General features: G+C 41.0%; 1 protein-coding gene across 1 annotated transcript; it reads left to right on the forward strand.

Annotated features, from left to right (window-relative positions):
- The first annotated feature begins 1,447 nt into the window (after nt 1-1,447).
- vbp1 (von Hippel-Lindau binding protein 1) lies at nt 1,448-20,633 on the forward strand. The gene is given in 6 exon segments (NM_001141006.2): nt 1,448-1,531; nt 1,863-1,987; nt 2,285-2,351; nt 2,935-3,033; nt 19,491-19,629; nt 20,377-20,633. Coding segments are annotated over 6 exon segments (588 nt in total). The 5' UTR covers nt 1,448-1,450; the 3' UTR covers nt 20,454-20,633.
- The last annotated feature ends 180 nt before the right edge of the window (nt 20,634-20,813 follow it).

Below are 20,813 nucleotides of genomic sequence, written 5' to 3' on the forward strand. Positions count from 1 at the left end.
TCTTCCATTATGTGCTCATTGTAGTCTATCAAGTCCAATACTAGTCGAATAGTATTACATATACAACAGTTTGGGGTCACTTATAAATGTCCATGTTTTTGAAAGAAAAGTACATTTTTCTTTCATTAAAATAACATCAAATTGATCAGAAATACAGTGTAGACATTGTTAATGTTGTAAATGACTATTGTAGCTGGAAACAGCAGATTTTTGTATGGAATATCTACATAGGCGTACAGAGGCCCATTATCAGCAACCATCACTCCTGTGTTCCAATGGAACGTTGTGTTAACTAATCCAAGTTTATAATTTTAAAAGGCTAATTGATCATTAGAAAACCCTTTTGCAATTATGTTAGCACAGTTGAAAACTGCTGTACTGATTAAAGAAGCAATAAAACTGGCCTTCTTTAGACTAGTTGAGTATCTGGAGCATCAGCATTTGTGGGTTCGAGTACAGGCTCAAAATGGCCAGAAACAAATAACTTTCTTCTGAAACTCATCAGTCTATTCTTGTTCTGAGAAATGAAGCCTATTCCATGTGAGAAATTGCCAAGAAACTGAAGATCTCGTACAACGGTGTGTACTACTCCCTTCACAGAACAGTGTAAACTGTCTCTAACCAGGATAGAAAGAGTGGGAGGCCCCGGTGCACAACTGAGCAAGAGGACAAGTACATAGAGTGTCTAGTTTGAGAAACAGATGCCTCATAAGTCGTCAACTGGCAGCTTCATTAAATAGTACCCGCAGAACACCACTCTCAACGTCAACAGTGAAGAGGCGACTCCGGGATGCTGGCTTTCTAGGCAGAGTTTCAAAGAAAAAGCCAGTGGATGGTACATGTTTTGTTTTTGGGCTAAATGTATACATTATGATTTTCCTCTGAACTGTATGTGAACCCCTCTGCAATCTACTGGCACTTACCAATAAAAACTAGGACTTCAGCCAGGCTGTCCCTATGCTATTTGCTCTCTTTCTCTCTTAAACTGCTAGCGTATCCTAAGGATATGTAAGTAAAAAGGATTTCCATCCCCATTAATAACCCCTCCAACAAAAAACTAAGAAATACTGGTCATAAAGTTACCAAATTATTCTTCCTCCCACAAGGGGGAGACATTGTGTAGACCTTACAATAAGCGGTTATTCACCCATAGTTAGTGTTCAGTTTCCCAGTTTTCATGTCAGCCTTTTCACATTCAAGTGTTTGAGTAAATTCTTTAAAATAAAAGGCTGCTTTTCACCTGGCAATTGTGCAGAGTTTAGGCCTAACAGTTTTGTCCGAGTTAGACTGGATCTCTCGCAAATGTTCAGATTTGGCCGCATTTCTTTCCCATTTATGACCACTCTTGCACCGACAAGGACTCGTCTCAGGCTTTCAAGACTGGCAAGTTCTTCAGTCGGTAACGCCCAACTTTCTACGTAACGAAGGAGGGAGTTGAGTCTTTTCCAAGATGGCTACGACCATAGAGAGCTGCAATGCCGTACAGGCGACAAAGAAAAAACATCTCGGAATCCCCGAAGCAATATTTGTGGTGTGTAAAATATGAATTATATACATTGTGGCCATTATACTATATGAAATAATACTCTCGAATGTGTAATTGACGTTGTCCAGCCTCTAGGCTAGCCTGTCACGAATGTTGGCTAGCTATGTTCATTCACATCCTTTTAGGGAAATTACGCCTAGAAAGCCTATTAGGCCTAGTTAACTATCCATCGAATGTATATTGTCATCCAAATGCAATGAAACGGCTTTTTTTCAGCAATCTTGTTTGTTCACAATAAGTTTACTATGCTGTGTGAATGACTCGTCTGAAAACTAGCTAGGTTACGAGTTAGCTAACGTTATGTCAACCGTTGTAGGAGGATGTCGAGTCGTTTATGAAGCAACCAGGGAACGACACTGCAGACGCCGTCTTGAGAAAACTGGATGAGCAGTACCAGAAATATAAATACATGGAGCTCAACCTGGCTCAGAAGAAACAAAGGTAACTAATATACAGCATAAGTTATTAGCGGTAATTAGTCAAATGTCAAAACAGCAAAATGCTTGATTTAGTTTGCCCGTGTTGGACTATTCCAGTGGTTCCATTGTATCAAGTTTAGCTACTATTACTCCCAGAAGAGAGGAACTTGCCAATCTACAAACTAGTGTGCTATTGTGTTGTCTTCTGAGGTGATATCATTAGCTTTATTTAGCTGATAGGATGACCCAGAGTTTTTGATGGATACATATGTGAGTGTTACACGTCTGCTTCTATGGTGTTTCTGTCTGTTGTACCCAGGTTGAAAAGCCAGATCCCACAGATCAAGCAGACTTTAGAAATCCTACGACACATGCAGAAGAAGAAGGTAAACATACAGTGCAGTCAGTGCACTCCTCTTATACCCTTTTCATAGACCGACAAAGAACCCACAAGTTTACCATGCCTGCTTCTTTTTACCTACTTTTTGGTATATCTGAGTGGGGTAGGGGGTAAAAAACATGGCCAATGAAAAGCCACCTAAAGACCTAGTCATGATTCCTGCATTTTCAGACACTGTAACCGAAATACCGGTATCAGGTCTGTAAATGGTTCTCAGATTTTTTGCAGGTAAATACATTTCCGTTCTTTGATACCTCCCTAATTTGTAATGCAAACACCCCCCATGGTTTAACACCCCTTACCCCTCTTAATTTGCCAGTTACCAACTGAAATGTATAAGAGTGGTAAATAAGGTGCTGTTTGAAAGGGGGTCATATAAACATTGCCTTATATTTTTACAGGTAATATACCACATCTTCTGTCTGAAATGGGTATTACAGTGATTACATCCTTGTAGGACAATTTGATCACTATAAGCTGTTGAGCACTAACTGCATTCACGATCAGCGGAGTGCACCGTATGTGGTGTTGAGTTGCTTTGTTTGTTCTCCATATCCCTCATCCTATAGGAAACCACAGAACCTATGGAGACACACTTCCTATTGGCTGACAACGTTTACTGCAAGGCATCAGTCCCGCCCACCGACAAAGTTTGTCTGTGGCTAGGGGTGAGTACTACTACATGTCGTGTTCCTAAGTAACATTGTTTGGTATTATGTGATCACTTGTTCCCTATTTATGGAGCCCACTCCTTATCAGTGAGGTTAGCCCAATATTAGACCTCTGATTATTACTTAATTAATGAGTCTAGGTCTAAGGGCATTCCATAGCAACATCGTGTGAGTTAAGTCATGGTCAAATGACAGTACCTGCTTGCAACATCCATAGAATTGTAGAGTGTTTCAATTGAAGAATTGCCGATTGCATCGCTGAGCAGTGAACAAGAAGCTATTAAATCCACCTTTTAAGATGTTACACCCCTCCCCAAATCTGTAATCTAATACGGATGTCAATGCTTTCTTCTGGCTTTGCGCCAATAAATTTCCTTTACTTCCCGTCTGCGGTAGCATGGTACCCATATTGCGAGGCTAATTAGCTAGACAAACGGGTGTGAAACAAGAACCGGTGTGCACGCGAAGTGAGGAAAACATGGACTCCATGTTTGGTTTTGGGTGATGAATTGAGGCTCTTCTGAGGGCTAGGGGGTGGGGAGGGTATACTCTGTTTGGTATACTCAGTGTATATCTACAGGCTACATTGAGGTTTTTCTTTAATTATTTTAGGCTATCTGGCATTAGTGCGTAAGCCAAAAGATTTGGTGAAGTGGTAGAAGAGGATCATGGCAGTACCGGCTATGTTATGTGTGATGGCTGTTGAGGCGCTAATAGGATTGGGCGACGTCTGAAATGACACACAGTCCCATCAACCTGTCCAAACATCGTTGATATAAGATTGTATCGTCTCTATTTTTTGTTTTATCTGGGGCAGGGGGTGGAGCGCGTTGACTTGCAGATATCTGTGGCATTGTGTTGTGACATCTGCAGAGTGGCCTTTTATTGTCCCCAGCACAAGGTGGACTTGTGTAATGGTCATGCTGTTTAATCAGCTTCTTGATATGCCACACCTGTCAGGTGGATGAATTATCTTGGTAAAGGAGAAATGCTCACTAACAGGGATTTAACCTGTTATGGCTAGGGGGCAGTATTTTCACGGCTGGATAAAAAACGTACCTGATTTAATCTGGTTACTACTCCTGCCCAGTAACTAGAATATGCATATAATTATTGGCTTTGGATAGAAAACACTCCAAAGTTTCTAAAGCTGTTTGAATGGTGTCTGAGTATAACAGAACTCAAATGGCAGGTCAAAACCTGAGAGATTCCTTTACAGGAAGTGGCCTGTCTGACCATTTCTTGAACTTCTTTGCCATCTCTATCTTTTACAAAGGATCTCTGCTCTAATGTGACACTTCCTACGTCTTCCATGGGCGCTCAGAGCCCGGGAAAAACCTGAATGTCGTCATCCCAGCCCCAGGCTGAAACACATTATCGCCTTTCTCAAGTGGCCGATCAAGGGACTGTGGGCTTAGGCGCGTGCCCTGGCCGCCCCCGTCTTTGTGATTTTTCCTCTGTTTGCCGAAAAGGAGATTCCCGGTCGGAATATTATCGCTTTTTTACGCGATAAATTGCATAAAAATTCATCTTAAACAGCGGTTGACATGCTTCGAAGTACGGTAATGGAATATTTAGAATTTTTTTGTCACGAATTGCGCCATGCGCGTGACCCTGATATACCATTTCGGATAGTTTCTGGAACGCACGAACAAAACGCCGCTATTCGGATACAACGATGGATTTTTTGGGACCAAACCAAGATTTGTTATTGAAGTAGCAGTCCTGGGAGTGCATTCTGACGAAGACAACAAAAGGTAATCAAACTTTTATAATAGTAAATCTGATTTTGGTGAAGGCTAAACTTGCCGGGTGTCTAAATAGCTAGCCCGTGATGGCTGGGCTATGTACTTAGAATATTGCAAAATGTGCTTTCACCAAAAAGCTATTTTAAAATCGGACAAAAATGGATGTGTGATTATTTCTGGCTGGGTACTCTAACATAATCTAATGTTTTGCTTTCGCAGTAAAGCCTTTTTGAAATCGGACAGTGTGGTTAGATAAAGGAGAGTCTTGTCTTTAAAATGCTGTGAAATAGTCATATGTTTGAAAAATTGATGTTTTTGTATTTTTGAGGAATTTGTAATTCGCGCCACGCCTATCATTGGATATTGGAGCAGGTGTTCCGCTAGCGGAACGTCTAGATGTAAGAGGTTAAACACATTTTATGCTCAATTTTAGCGAAATAAGCTTTGGCATTTCAGCTCATGAAACATGGAACTGACACTTACATGTTGCATTTATATTTTTGTTCAGTGTAATTTGGAAATTATGCACAAAAAATCTTTCCCATTTTATTCGTTATTGCATTTTCTCCCCAGTCCCTAAGCATCTTGCTCCACAAAAGAAGCAGAGATAACAGAAAACTTTACTAATGTCAACTAGATTGAAGCATTCTTTCTGGTGAGCAAGGGTTTATTTGGTCTTCTAGTGCTACATATAATGACATAAGAGAATTTAAGCTGCATGTATCTAATTATAGACAAGTTGATTAACAAGTAGCCTAACGAAATGTCGGAAATTATAAGCAGAAACATATTTAACCTCTCTCGGGTATGTGGGACGAAATTGTCCCACCCAGTCAACAGCCAGTGGAATCGAGTGGCGCGAAATACAAAAACCTTAGAAATGCTATAACTTCAATTTCTCAAACATATGACTATTTTACACCATTTCAAAGACAAGACTCTCGTTAATCTAACCACATTGTCTGATTTCAAAAAGGCTTTACTGCGAAAGCAAAACATTAGATTATGTCAGCAGAGTACCCAGCCAGAAATAATCACACATCCATTTTTCAAGCTAGCATATATGTCACATAAACCCAAACCACAGCTAAATGCAGCACTAACCTTTGATCTTCATCAGATGACAATCTTAGGACATTATGTTATACAATACATGCATGTTTTGTTCAATCAAGTTCATATTTATATCAAAAAACAGCTTTTTACATTAGCATGTGACGTTCAGAACTAGCAAACACACCGAAAACTTCCGGTGAATTTACTAAATTACTCTTGATAATCATTTACAAAATACATAACAATTATTTAAAGAATTATAGATACAGAACTCCTTTATGCAATCGCGGTGTCAGATTTTAAAATAGCTTTTCGGCAAAAGCACATTTTGCAATATTCTGAGTAGATAGCTCGCCATCACGGGCTAGCTAATTTGACACCCACCAAGTTTGGCGTTCACTAAACTCAGAATTACTATAAGAAAAATTGGATTACCTTGGCTGTTCTTCGTCAGAATGCACTCCCAGGACTTCTACTTCAACCACAAATGTTGTTTTGGTTCAAAATAATCCATAGTTATGTTCAAATATCCTCTGTTTTGTCCGTGCGTTCAGGTCCCTATCCGAACGGTGACGCGCGGACGCATGTCGTGACAAAACATTTCTAAATATTCCATTACCGTACTTCGAAGCATGTCAAACGCTGTTTAAAATCAATTTTTATGCAATTTTTCTCGTAAAATAGCGATAATATTCCAACCGGGCGACGTTTTCGTTCAAAGGCTGAAAGAAAAACATGGCCACTTCTCGGGGCCGCGCATCTCCTGTCTCTGAGCCACCAGCCTGACCACTCACAAACAGCGCTCCTGTACCTAGCCCAGAGACAGCAGAGATCTCATTCCACTTTCTGGCGCCTTCAGAGAGCCTATGGGAGCCTTAGAAATTGTCACGTTACAGCATAGATCCTGTATTTTCGACAGAGATGCCACAGAAGCACAAGAAATGGTCAGAGAGGGCACTTCCTGTATGGAATCTTCTCAGATTTTGGCCTGCCATATGAGTTCTGTTATACTCAGAGACACCATTCAAACAGTTTTAGAAACTTTAGAGTGTTTTCTATCTAAATCTACCAATTATATGCATATTCTCCATTCTAGAAAAGAGTACTAACCAGTTTAAATCGGGTACGTTTTTTATCCGGCCGTGAAAATACTGCCCCCTACCCTAGAGGTTAAATCAGGCAAAAAATATCCGTCATCCACTGTCCAAAGGGCTCCCCGAGTGGCACAGTGGTTTAAGGCACTGCAGTGCTTGAGGCTACACTTCAGACCTGAGTAAAAATCCAAGACTGTGTCGCAGCCGGCCGCAACCGGGAGACCCATGAGGCGGCGCACAATTGGCCCAGCGTTGTCCGTGTTCGGGGAGGGTTTGGCCGGCCGTGATGTCTTTGTCCCATCGCGCTCTAGCGACTCCTTGTGGCAGGCCGGGCGCATTCACGTTGACTTCGGTCGGCAGTTGTAATGTGTTTCCTCCGACGCATTGGTTTCAAGGTTAAGCGAACAGGGTCGTGTTTTGGACGACGCATGGCTCTTGACCTTCGCCTCTCCCGAGTCCGTAGGGCAGTTGCAGCGATGGGAGAAGACTGTAACTACCAATTGGATATCATGAAATTGGTGCGAAAAAGTCTGACAGCTTATTTTCTATATTAGCGGGCCGGGTGTGGGCCTCAGATTTTCACTTATCACATATATTCGGGCAGTTTCAGATGGGTTATTAGTAGGGATGCACGATATATTGGAATCGGCCGATATTAGTTAAAAATGCCAACATCTGTATCAGCCAATGTCTAGTTTAACGCTGATGGGCAAAACCGATGTCAAAGCTGACGTGCGTACCTAAATAACGTAGGTACATGACGTAATGACGCCACGTAAAATTCTGTGCAATACGTGCACCACAGCTTTCCTCAACTAGCCCACAATGTCTGCTGTGTGGATCGAGCAGTCAACAAATCAAGCAGTCATTTGAAAGAGTAACAACATTTCAGCGAGACAACTCGGGTGAAATCCAGTTATGATTTAGTCTAGATAATGGATTTCATTGCCCTTGACAATCAACCGTTCTCTGTCGTAGATGATGTTTGCATTCGCCGACTGGTCGAGCACCTGTTAACACTACCAAGTGCGCTATTTTTCCGTTGTTGCCCTACCGGAGTTACACAGTAATAGCGTCACAGCTATTAGCTTCACGACATGCATACTATGGAACGCCGTTTGGGTCTTTGCGTGTCAAAGATACAGTAGCACTGTCAAAGCTGTACAAAAAAAGTCTGCAAACAAGCAAACCCCGGCCATGAACGATGTGTTTACAATACCGCGTTGGTAATAAAGCATAATTTGTTCTACCGCAACTTCTGGGGTAGCTAGCTTTAGCTGGGTACCTAGCTAACACCAACACAACCAGCCTGAAAACAGTGACCAGTAGAAACTGCAGTCATTTTCATTATTCTTAGCCATGATTTAGGAATCCTTGTGAGTAAGTATTAGCTAGGTTGCCACTTGTTGTTTGCCTATTGAAATTGAACTTCGGTTAATGAAAATAAATAGCTAGCCAGCTACTTAACTCTGTTTCCCAAAGCTAACGTTATAAGCAGCCAGCTAGCTTCATCTGGCTAGTGAGGCTCAACCGGACTGGGTTATATGTTGTGAAGCTAGCCACAATATGATTAGGTACAATAGTGGAATTTGCGGGTTGCCTTCAAAATAAAAGTATGTCATTGACAGTGATACAAATAGTAGAATACTTTCATTTTGAAAGCTAACCGCAAAGTCCACTGTTGTGGCTAATCCTTATTGTGGCTAGCTTCACAATGGTCTGACCACCATTAACTTCTTTTGGCTCAAATCCCATTAACGGGATCGATTTGACAACATCCGGTGAAATGAGAGAGCGCCAAATTCAAATTAAATTACTATAAATATTAAACTTTCATGAAATCACACATGCAATACACCAAATTACAGCTACCCTTGTTGTTATTCCAGCCAACATGTCAGATTTCAAAAAGGCTTTACGGCGAAAGCAAACCATGCAATTATCTGAGGATAGCACCCCACCAAACAAACAGACAATCATAATTCAACCCGCCAGGCGCGACAAGAAACTCAGAAATAAAGATATAATTCATGCCTTACCTTTGACGAGCTTCTTCTGTTGGCACTCCAATATGTCCCATAAACATCACAAATGATCCTTTTGTTCTATTAATTCCATCGTTATATATCCAAAATGTCCATTTATTTGGCGCGTTTGATCCAGAAAAACACCGGTTCCAACTCGTGTAACATGACTACAAAATATCTCATAAGTTACCTGTAATCTTTGTCCAAACATTTCAAACAACTTTCCTAATACAACTTTAGGTATTTTTTTACGTAAATAATCGATAAAATTTAAGAGGATAAACTGTGTACAATACTGGAGGAAAACAAAGTGGAGTGTGCTTTCAGGTTACGCGCCTCAACCACAACAGTACACTTCACTCGACCCTCGTTCTGAACAGGGCTACTTCTTCATTACACAAAGGAAAAACATCAACCAATTTCTAAAGACTGTTGACATCCAGTGGAAGCGATAGGAACTGCAAGCAACTGCCTTAGAATTCTAGATTCCCATTGACAAACCATTGAAAAGAGTGACCTCCCATTTTTATTTTCCTGGATGGTTTGTCCTCGGAGTTTCGCCTGCCAACTAAGTTCTGTTATACACAGACATCATTCAAACTGTTTTAGGAACTTCAGAGTCTTTTCTATCCAAATCTACTAATAATATGCATATCCTAGCTTCTGGGTCTGAGTAGCAGGCAGTTTACTTTGGGCACGCTTTTCATCCGGACGTGAAAATACCAACCCCTAGCCTAGAGAGGTTAATCAAACAAGAACTCTTATAAATTTGGGTTATTTTAGATGATGACACCTAGCTAACTATATAGCTACTGAAACAGATTGTCGTTTTGCTATGTTTTTGGGGAAGAACATTGTTTGCATCCATGAGCTAGTTAGCTTTTTTTTATGACCAGCACTGTAGGTGCGCGAGACAACTTTACCAGCATCATAGCATACGTATCGATGAATCGTTGTGACATATGAAATACGAGTGACGGTGTAATCAATGTGTAATAACTATGTAAAAAATGTATGAACGCGTTAAATTATTGTGACTTGCAGTCATATTCAGGTCCTGATTGGTCAACAAGCTTATTTGACACTTCAAATAGTGTTATTTGACGCGTCAAATAGTGTTAAATAGTATATTTTTGGACACGCGAAGACACAAACGCCATTTCATAGAAATCCTGGTTGAGAATGAAACAACTAAACAGCACAGCAAGTAAGTGAAAGAAATAGGTTTTGATTATGTTTTACTGGTAATGGGGACATAGTTAAATGCCAGCAAAATAACTTTTTGGTCATTGTGGTGTGTGTTTAACCTTTTATTTAACTAGGTAAGTCAGTCAGGAACAAATTATTATTTACAATGACGGCAGACCCCGGCCAAATCTGGACAACGCTGGGCCAATTGTGCGCCGTCCTATGGGACGCCCAATCATGGCCGGATGTGATACAGCCTGGATTCGAACCAGGGACTGTAGATGCAGTGCCTTAGACCGATGTGTGTGTTAAGCATTCTAGTACAGTTAAATAGTTAAGGCCGCTAAAATGTTTAATATCGGTATCGTTTTTTTGGGGCAAAATATCGGTATCAGAAATGTTTTCAATATCGGTGCATCACTAGTTATTAACAATTGCGGGTGGACAAACAACTGACCCGCCCACCACTATTGTATACACATTGATACACAAAGCAAAACGCAATCATGGAAAACAAACACATTCTTCTGTAAAAAGATTCTCAATCAGCCTTTTGAATTGTCCAAGAGCATGGATGGGCAAATACAGTCAGACCTTTGCCCTCATCCCAAACCATCTCAATTGGGTTGAGGTCGGGTGATTGTGGAGGCCAGGTCATCTGATGCAACACTCCATCACTCTCCTTCTTGGTAAAATAGCCCTTACACAGCCTGGAGGTGTGTTGGGTCATTGTCCTGTTGAAAAACAAATGATAGTCCCACTAAGCGCAAACCAGATGGGATGGCGTATCGCTGCAGAATGTTGTGGTAGCCATGCTGGTTAAGTGTGCTTTGATTTCGAAATAAATCACTGTCACCAGCAAAGCACCATCACACCTCAAAGCACCACCACACATGCGAAGATCATCCGTTCACCTACTCTGCGTCTCACAAAGACATGGTGGTTGGAACCCAAGAATCTCCTATTTGGAGTCATCAGATCAAAGGACAGATTTCCACCGGTCTAATGTCCATTGCGCATGTTTCTTGGCCCAAGCAAGTTTCTTCTTCTTATTGGTGTCCTTTAGTGGTTTGTTTGCAGCAATTCGACCATGAAGGCCTGATTCACGCAGTCTCCTCTGAACAGTTGATGTTGAGATGTCTGTTACTTGAACTCTGTGAAGCATTTATTTGGGCTCCAATTTCTGATGCTGGTAACTCTAATGAACGTACCCTCTGTAGCAGAGGTAACTTTGGTTTTTCCTTTCCTGTGGCAGTCATCATGAGAGCCAGTTTCATCATAGCGCTTGATAGTTTTTGCGACTGCACTTGAAGAAACTTTCAAAGTTCTTAATATTTTCCGGGTTGACTGACCTTCATGTCTTTTAGGAATGATGAACTTTTGTTTCTCTTTGCTTATTTGAGCTGTTCTTGCCATTATATGGACTTGGTATTTTACCAAATATCTTCTGTATACCACCACTACCTTGTCACAACACAACTGATTGGCTCAAACGCATTAAGAAGGAAATACATTCCACAAATGTACTTTTAACAAGGCACACCTGTTAATTGAAATGCATTCCAGGTGACTACCTCATGAAGCTGGTTGAGAGAATGCCACGAGTGTGCAAAGGATCGAGAGCTGGGCGATATGGCCAAAATATCATATGGTATTTTTGACAGTATTTTATGTTTTTGATTACTATTAGTAGTGTGTGACCCTAGGGTGGAAACGCATATATATGTGTGTGTTATTTCAATGGGTCTTACTCCATTCGGATTGTTTTATACAGTTCAATTCAACTTCAACCTAAAATAATTTCCTGCATTTCCATCAATTTCTGCATTCCTGTGCTCATTTGAGATCATTTCCACACTGCCACGATATTTTGCAAAAATACTCGGCCTTCTTTTTAACCAAATGTTGCAATTGCATTTAGATCAAAACACTTGGGTGAACTTTTGGAATCATGGCAATAGAATGTTTATTATAATTCTATAGTTAGAATATAAATAATAGTGGGCACTTTGAATACAGTGTTTGACATGACAAAGAATGAAAATGCCATTGACGAGTTATTGTGACATTGTAGGAACCAAAGTGATGTTTCCTTGGGCGGTATACCGTATTTTACTATATACCGGTATTTATGCACGGACCAGTTAGGGTTTTTACTTTACCTATAATAACGGTATTTTAATGTTTGGTATGTTAAATGTAATACGCGTGTGTAAATGTCCATTTTTATAGTTTACTTGGCTACTTGAGTCTACCCTCTCCGCTCTCTCCATGCCACTTCCTACACAGACTTAGTCCCACCCCCTTTCACTCAAGGAGCGCATGTTGTTACTGCTTGGCCACGAGACACTTTCGTTCAGTCTGCATGGTCAATACAGCACATGCAACAATGTTGATGACAAATGTTGTTTCCACTTTGATCTTCATATAAATCCCCAAGCGTTCTATAAGTACAATATTAGTTAGCATTTTTTTTACATCTGCAAATAGCTAGTTTGTATTTTCTTAGCAAGTTAAGCTAAATCGTGTTAACCACTAATGCTAAACGCTAATCGCTAGTTAGCTTGCTAATCGCAAGTTAGCTTGCTAATCGCTAGTTAGCGAGTTACTTGGTTCATCGCGCTCTATTGACTCCTTGTGGCGGACCGGGCGCCTGCAGGCTGACTTTGGTCGTCAGTTGACAACACATTGGTGCCGCTGGCTTCCGGGTTAAGCTGGTGGGTGTTAAGAAGCTCGGTTTGGCGTGTCATGTTTCAGAGGACGCATGGCTCGACCCTTGCCTCCCGAGCCCGTTGGGGAGTTGCAGCGATGAGACAAGGCAAAAAGGGGGTAAAATAAAAATATGTATGCATGTTGACCAATTGATTGGTCGAAAGAACAAACTACTTTCGGTAGACCAAGATATATTTTGTTTAGTAGGGGACAGCCCTAGGTCCCATGTTTCATGAGCTGAAATAAAAGATCCCAGAAATGTTCCATATGCACAAAAAGCTTATTTCGCTCACATTTTGTGCACACATGTTTATATTCCTGTTAGTAAGCATTTCTCCTTTGCCAAGATAATCCATCCACCTGACAGGTGTAGCATATCAAGAAGTTGATTCAACTTCATGATCACTACTAGGGTTGCACATTTTGGGGAATATTCAGAGGTAGAAACTTTCTGTGGGAATTAATGGGAATATATGCAAATTAATATCAATACAATTTAAATGTAATGTTTTTTGCATTGGATAAATTTACCATATCATATGGAGACAGAAACATAAACCTTTTACCTTATCATAAGTAGGCATTGCAAATGATTAAATCCTTCCAATAGAATTTTTAAAAACTATTTAGTTACAAATTTAACTTTAATTCAATGAGTTGACTTTTCACATGGGATGATTTCACTGAACAACAAAAGGGAATATTGAATGATCCCCAGTGATCCATTGCATCTCCTAAAAATGTTTTCAACATACATCTGTAAAATAATAGTCTAGAAACTAAAGCTTAGGTTGTCCTGCTCCCTGGACCGCTTCAATGTCCATGTCTTGAACATCAGACTCTGAGGCCTCATCTCCACTGTCACTTTCCAACCTTGTTGAAAAAGCCTAAAATTTGCCCAAATGGCCACCAATTTTTCAACCCTTGTATTGGTCAGTCTGTTACGTGCTTTGGTGTATGTGTTCCCAAACAAGGATCAGTTGCGCTCTGAGGCGGCTGATGTTGGTGGGAATTGGAGGATGACGGAGGCAACAGGGGAAAGAGTCTCAGATCCACAAAGTCCCTTTTACCAGGCGGCTGATGAGATATGTTGGCACGGCTGCCCTATTGCATCTCCATCCCAAAGCCCTTGCTTGGATGTGTACTTCGCCAGACTGCCAAGAACCTTGCCCTCATCCAAGCCAAGGTGGCGAGACACGGTAGTGATGACACCATAGGCCTCGTTGATCTCTGCACCAGACAGGATGCTCTTGCCAGCATACTTGGGGTCCAACATGTACGCTGCGGCATGTATGGGCTTCAGGCAGAAGTCTTCCCGCTTTTTGATGTATTTCAGAACTGCAGTTTCCTCTGCTTGGAGCAACAGTGAAGTGGGAAAGGCAGTACGGATTTCTTCTCTTACATCTGCAAGCAGAGTCTGAACATCAGACAGGATGGCATTGTCTCCCTCAATCCGCATAATGACTACTGCTATAGGTTTCAGGAGTTTCAGGCTGCTTACCACTCTCTCCCAAAATACATCATCCAGGAGGATCCTCTTGACTGGGCTGTCCATATCGGCAGACTGTGATATGGCCAGTTCTTGGAGAGACTCCTTTCCCTTCAGGAGACTGTCAAACATGATGACAACACCACCCAAATGGGTGCTGCTGGGTAGCTTCAATGTGGTGCTATTATTCTTCTCACTTTGCTTGGTGAGGTAGATTGCTGCTATAACTTGATGATCCTTCACATACCTAACCATTTCCTTGTTTCTCTTGTAGAGTGTATCCATTGCTTTCAGTGCCATGATGTCCTTGAGGAGCAGATTCAATGCATGAGCAGCACAGCCAATGGGTGTGATGTGAGGGTAGGACTCCTCCACTTTAAACCAAGCAGCTTTCATGTTCACAGCATTGTCTGTCACCAGTGCAAATACCTTCTTGATGACTGCCTTCAGCTCATCTGCAATGTAGAGACCGGTGTGTCTGTTGTCCCTTGTGTCTATGTTCTTGTAGAATACTGGTTGAGGGGTGGAGATGATGTGGTTAATTATTCCTTGCCCACGGACATTCGACCACACGTCAGAGATGATTGCAATACAGTCTGCTTTCTCTATGATTTGCTTGACCTTCACTTGAACTATGTTGAGCTCTGCATCCAGCAAATGAGTAGATAAGGCATGTTTGGTTGGAAGGGTGTATGCTGGGCGAAGAACATTCAGAAATCTCTTCCAATACACATTGCCTGTGAGCATCAGAGGTGAACCAGTTGCTTACACAGCTCTAGCAAGACATTCATCAGCATTTCTCTGACTACGTTCCTCCATTGAGTCAAAAAAACTTCTGATTCCAGGAGGACCATGAGTTGTTGCAATCGATAAGGTGTCTGATTCATCATTTTCACCTCGAATAGAAATAGAGGGTCTTTTGTCAGAGGTTGTGAGTGCTGAGGGAACTTTATGCACTTGGCCAGATGATTCTGCATCTTTGTTGCATTCTTCGCATATGATTTGGCACAGTATTTGCAAATGAACACAGCTTTTCCTTCTACATTAGTTGCAGTGAAATGTCTCCACACATCAGATGGTGCCGTGGCATTTTCCTGTAAAGATTAGAAAACAATTTGTAAAATAAACAAATACAATTCCATGTACTGATAAATAGTTAAGCAGTTAGATTAAACAACTCCTTTGTAAGATAAATGTTTTAAAATGAAACATGTATGGAAACAGATGAATTAACACTCCTCAGTTAGCAGGCTCAAGCAAGCTGAAACCCACATGATAGGAAAAACTAAGTAGCAGAAATTGTTAACAAGTTAGAAATTATTTAACCTCTCTAGGCTAGGCGGGACGAATTCGTCCCACCTACGTAACAGCCACGGCTATCCTGTGGCGCGATTTTCAAAACCTTCAAAATCCTATTACTTCAATTTCTCAAACATATGACTATTTTACAGCCATTTAAAGATAAGACTCTCGTTAATCTAACCACACTGTCCGATTTCAAAAAGGCTTTACAACGAAAGCAAAACATTAGATTATGTCAGCAGAGTACCAAGCCAGAAATAATCAGACACCCATTTTTCAAGCCAGCATATGTCACCAAAACCCAGAAGACAGCTAAATGCAGCACTCACCTTTGATGATCTTCATCAGATGACAACCCTAGGACATTATGTTATACAATACATGCATGTTTTGTTCAATCAAGTTCATATTTATATCAAAAACCAGCTTTTTACATTAGCATGTGACGTTCAGAACTAGCATACCCCCCGCAAACTTCCGGGGAATTCGCTAACATTTTACTAAATTACTCACGATAAACGTTCACAAAAAGCATAACAATTATTTTAAGAATTATAGATACAGACCTCCTCTATGCACTCGATATGTCCGATTTTAAAATAGCTTTTTGGTGAAAGCACATTTTGCAATATTCTAAGTACATAGCCCAGGCATCACGGGCTCGCTATTTAGACACCCGGCAAGTTTAGCACTCACCATAATCATATTTACTATTACAAAAATGTCATTACCTTTTGTTGTCTTCGTCAGAATACACACCCAGGACAGCTACTTCAATAACAAATGTTGGTTTGGTCCAAAATAATCCATCGTTATATCCGAATAGCGGCGTTTTGTTCGTGCGTTCCAGACACTATCCGAAATAGTAAAGAAGTGTCACGCGCTTGGCGCAATTCGTGACAATAAAATTCTAAGTATTCCATGACCGTACTTCGAAGCATGTCAACCGCTGTTTAAAATCAATTTTTACGACATTTTTCTTGTAGAAAAGCGATAATATTCCGACAGGGAATCTCCTTTTCGGCAAACAGAGGAAAAAATCCCAAAGGCGGGGGCGGTCGGGGTCACGCGCATAAGCTAGTGTCTCTTGATGGGCCACTTGAGAAAGGCGATAATGTGTTTCAGCCTGGGGCTGGAATGACGACATTCTGTTTTTTCCCGGGCTCTGAGCGCCTATGGACGACGTGGGAAGTGTCACGTTAGAGCAGAGATTCTTAGTAAATGATAGAGATGGAAAAGAAGTTCAACAAATGGTCAGACAGGCCACTTCCTGCAAAGGAATCTCTCAGGTTTTGACCTGCCATTTGAGTTCTGTTATACTCACAGACACCATTCAAACAGTTTTAGAAAATTTAGGGTGTTTTCTATCCATATGTAATAAGTATATGCATATTCTAGTTACTGAGTAGGAGTGGTAACCAGATTAAATCGGGTATGTTTTTTATCCAGCCGTGTCAATGCTGCCCCCTAGCCCTAACAGGTTAAACACACTTTGTGGAGGCTACTATTTGCTTGTTAACCTCTATGGGCTAGGTGGGACGCTTGCAAAACATTAGATTATGTCAGCAGAGTACCCAGCCAGAAATAATCAGACACCCATTTTTCAAGCTAGCATATAATGCCACATAAACCCAAACCACAGCTAAATGTAGCACTAACCTTTGATCTTCATCAGATGACAACCCTAGGACATTATGTTATACAATACATGCATGTTTTGTTCAATCAAGTTCATATTTATATAAAAAACCAGCTTTTTACATTAGCATGTGACTAGCATGTGACTAGCATTCCCACCGAACACTGCCGGTGAATTTACTAAATTACTCACGATAAACGTTCACAAAAAGCATAACAATTATTTTAAGAATTATAGATGCAGAACTCCTCTATGCACTCGATATGTCCGATTTTAAAATAGCTTTTCGGTGAAAGCACATTTTGCAATATTCTCAGTAGATAGCCCGGCATCACAGGGCTAGCTATTTAGACACCCAGCAAGTTTAGCACTCACCAAAGTCAGATTTACTATAAGAAAAATGTTATTACCTTTGCTGTCTTTGTCAGAATGCACTCCCAGGACTTCTACTTCAATAACAAATGTTGGTTTGGTCCCAAATAATCCATTGTTATATCCAAATAGCGCCGTTTTGTTTGTGCGTTCAAGACACTATCCGAAAGGGTAAATAAGGGTGACGAGCATGGCGCAATTCGTGACAAAAAAATTCTAAATATTCCATTACCGTACTTCGAAGCATGTCAACCGCTGTTTAAAATCAATTTTTATGCCATTTTTCTCATAAAAAAGCGATAATATTCCGACCGGGAATCTGCGTTTAGGTAAACAGACGAAAGAAAATAAAGCATGGGGTCGACTCGGGCACGCGCCTAAGCCCATAGTACTCTGATCGGCCACTTGCCAAAAGCGATAATGTGTTTCAGCCAGAGGCTGCCTCGATATCGTTCAGCTTTTTCCCGGACTCTGAGAGTCTATGGGAGCCGTAGGAAGTGTCACGTTATAGCAAAGATCCTCAGTCTTCAATAAAAAGAGCCAAGATGAAACACAACTTGTCAGACAGGCCACTTCCTGCATGGAATCTTCTCAGGTTTTGGCCTGCCATATGAGTTCTGTTATACTCACAGACACCATTCAAACAGTTTTAGAAACTTTAGGGTGTTTTCTAACCAAAGCCAATAATTATATGCATATTCTAGTTACTGGGCAGGAGTAGTAACCAGATTAAATCGGGTACGTTTTTTATCCGGCCGTGTCAATACTGCCCCCTAGCCCTAACAGGTTAACAAAAAATCATGTATGTCATAGAAAATATATTCATCCCACCCAGTATTGTAATCAAAACTTACCAGAAAGCATGTTGGCTCAGACAGTGTAGTACTGTGTTGCAATTCCATTGAATTGGGGATAGTTTAACCAAAATGTGCCACAAGACCTAGAATTTCCATATGTGTATCCCACAAAAAAGGTTCACTGGTATAAGTACATTTTTTTATTTTTATGAATTTAAGCAGAATTCCCCAAATTCCAGGGTTTAACTAACCATGGAAAATTTCCAGACATTTCCCAGAAAGTTTCAGGCCCTTTGCAACCCTAATTGTTACACAGGTGCACCTTGTGCTGGGGACAGTAAAAGACCACTCTGCAGTTGTCACACAACACAATGCCACAGATGTCCCAGATACCTTTAAAAAGAAGGTATCTGTTACCAACTTACTGTATTCCCAGTCATGTGAAATCCATAGATTAGGGCCTAATTTATTTATTTCAATTGATTGATTTCATTATGAACTATAACTCAGTAAAATCTTAAACTGTTGCATTTTAATGTTTTGTTCAGTATAGTTTAATCTGCTGTGTGTGCTATGGATCGGGGGGGGGGGGGGGGGGGTGTGACACCATTCCGTCCCCACGTGACTGGAATTGCCCATCCCTGCCCTAGAGGCATCAATTCATCCAATTTTAGAAATCCCTGGAGATGTTTCTACAGGTAAATATGCTTTTTGTTTTTTTGCAATTTACTTAACTCAGTGGAGATCTCCTGAGTCAGCAGAGCCATCCCTGGGACCTGGTATATCGTACGTCTGTAAGTTAACAATAAGTAAGATACGGCGGAAGTTTATGCAGGAGGCCCAGTCTCTGCGGTTTACTTTATCATTCACTCTTAACCCCCTACTCTATTTTCATCTCCGCCTCTCCTCTTCCAGGCCAATGTGACGTTGGAGGACGACATAGAATAAAAGCAAGCACTATTGAAGTTTACTGTTTATATGTTGCTCCCTCACGTTTCCTCGCTTCCCTCCATCCCCTCTGCTCTACCAGGCCAATGTGATGTTGGAGTACGACATCGACGAAGCCCAGTCTCTGCTGGAGAAGAATCTGGCGACCGCATCACGCAACCTGGACTCCTTGGAAGAAGACCTGGACTTCCTGCGAGACCAGTTTACCACCACCGAAGTCAGTATCCTTATGCCTAAATATAGGCCCAGGGACTAGCATTTAACAGGCCTGGAGAATGGAGAAAAATCTGTGATACAATGTTTGAATCAGGGACGTGTAACTGGACATGAATTCATAGTGTCAGGTGCCCCCGCTCCCCGTCCATTCATTATAATCTAAAAGGCAAAACTGATCCTAGATCAACACTTCTATTCGGAGAGACTATAGTGCAATATGTGCCATGTAAAAAAGCTAACGTTTAAGTTCCTTGCTCAGAACATGAGAACATATGAAAGCTGGTGGTTCCTTTTTAATTAACATGAGTCTTCAATATTCCCAGGTAAGATGTTTTAGGTAGTAGTTATTATAGGAATTATAGGACTATTTCTCTCCATTAGGACAGTTTTATGGTCTGGTAAGGCTGAGGTGATTGGTGCTGGCGTTTGACAGGTGACGGCTGTGGCAGACGGTTGTGTCAAAGCATGGAATGCAAGTCTGTGTTCAGTAGGCACGAACCAGGAGAAAACAACACATTGAAACTGATGAGGTACATACTTAACGTTGGCAATTTGATCTTGTTCAAACTGTTGGGGTAAGTACTGTTGTTTTGATAGACTGTTAAAGATGGTGTTGTGTGCTCTAACAACTAAATTACAGATGCCGCATGGCATGCAATCACAAGGTGTGGTACTCTCCTTATGAAAGTACTGGACAACTTAACTTTCATAGACTGAGATGTGTATCATCCTTAACCCATTGCCCCTCTCAGATATGGCACGAGTCTACAACTGGGACGTAAAGAGAAGGAGCAAGGACAACCTCCTCAAATCAGTCGAGAAGTCTTAAGAAATAGGGACGTCCTCCCGCAACCCACCCAAACTCCATGTCTATGTTCACATCTCTAGTCTCTACAGTACAAATCTGTGTCCTATTCCCTATATAGTTAACTTTTAACATCAAAAGTAGTGCACTCTATCGGGATAGGATGCCATTTGGGACTCAGGCCAAGCTTTATTCTATTGATTTGTTACTTTTTAAAATTATTTTTTCAAGTAAAAAAAGACAAAACAGAAGTTACTACAGCAGTTTTTTGTATGATGTTATTACTATTATTAAGCACTCATATTTTTGGACCGCCTGCAACTCTAGGTTTTCACTGTCCTCCACTTTCTCCTCCTCTCGCTGTTTTGTCTTTTTCTTTGATCT

Source organism: Salmo salar, chromosome 07 (genome assembly GCF_965601325.2).
Source record: "Salmo salar chromosome 07, fSalSal1, whole genome shotgun sequence".
Lineage (NCBI taxonomy): Eukaryota > Metazoa > Chordata > Actinopteri > Salmoniformes > Salmonidae > Salmo > Salmo salar.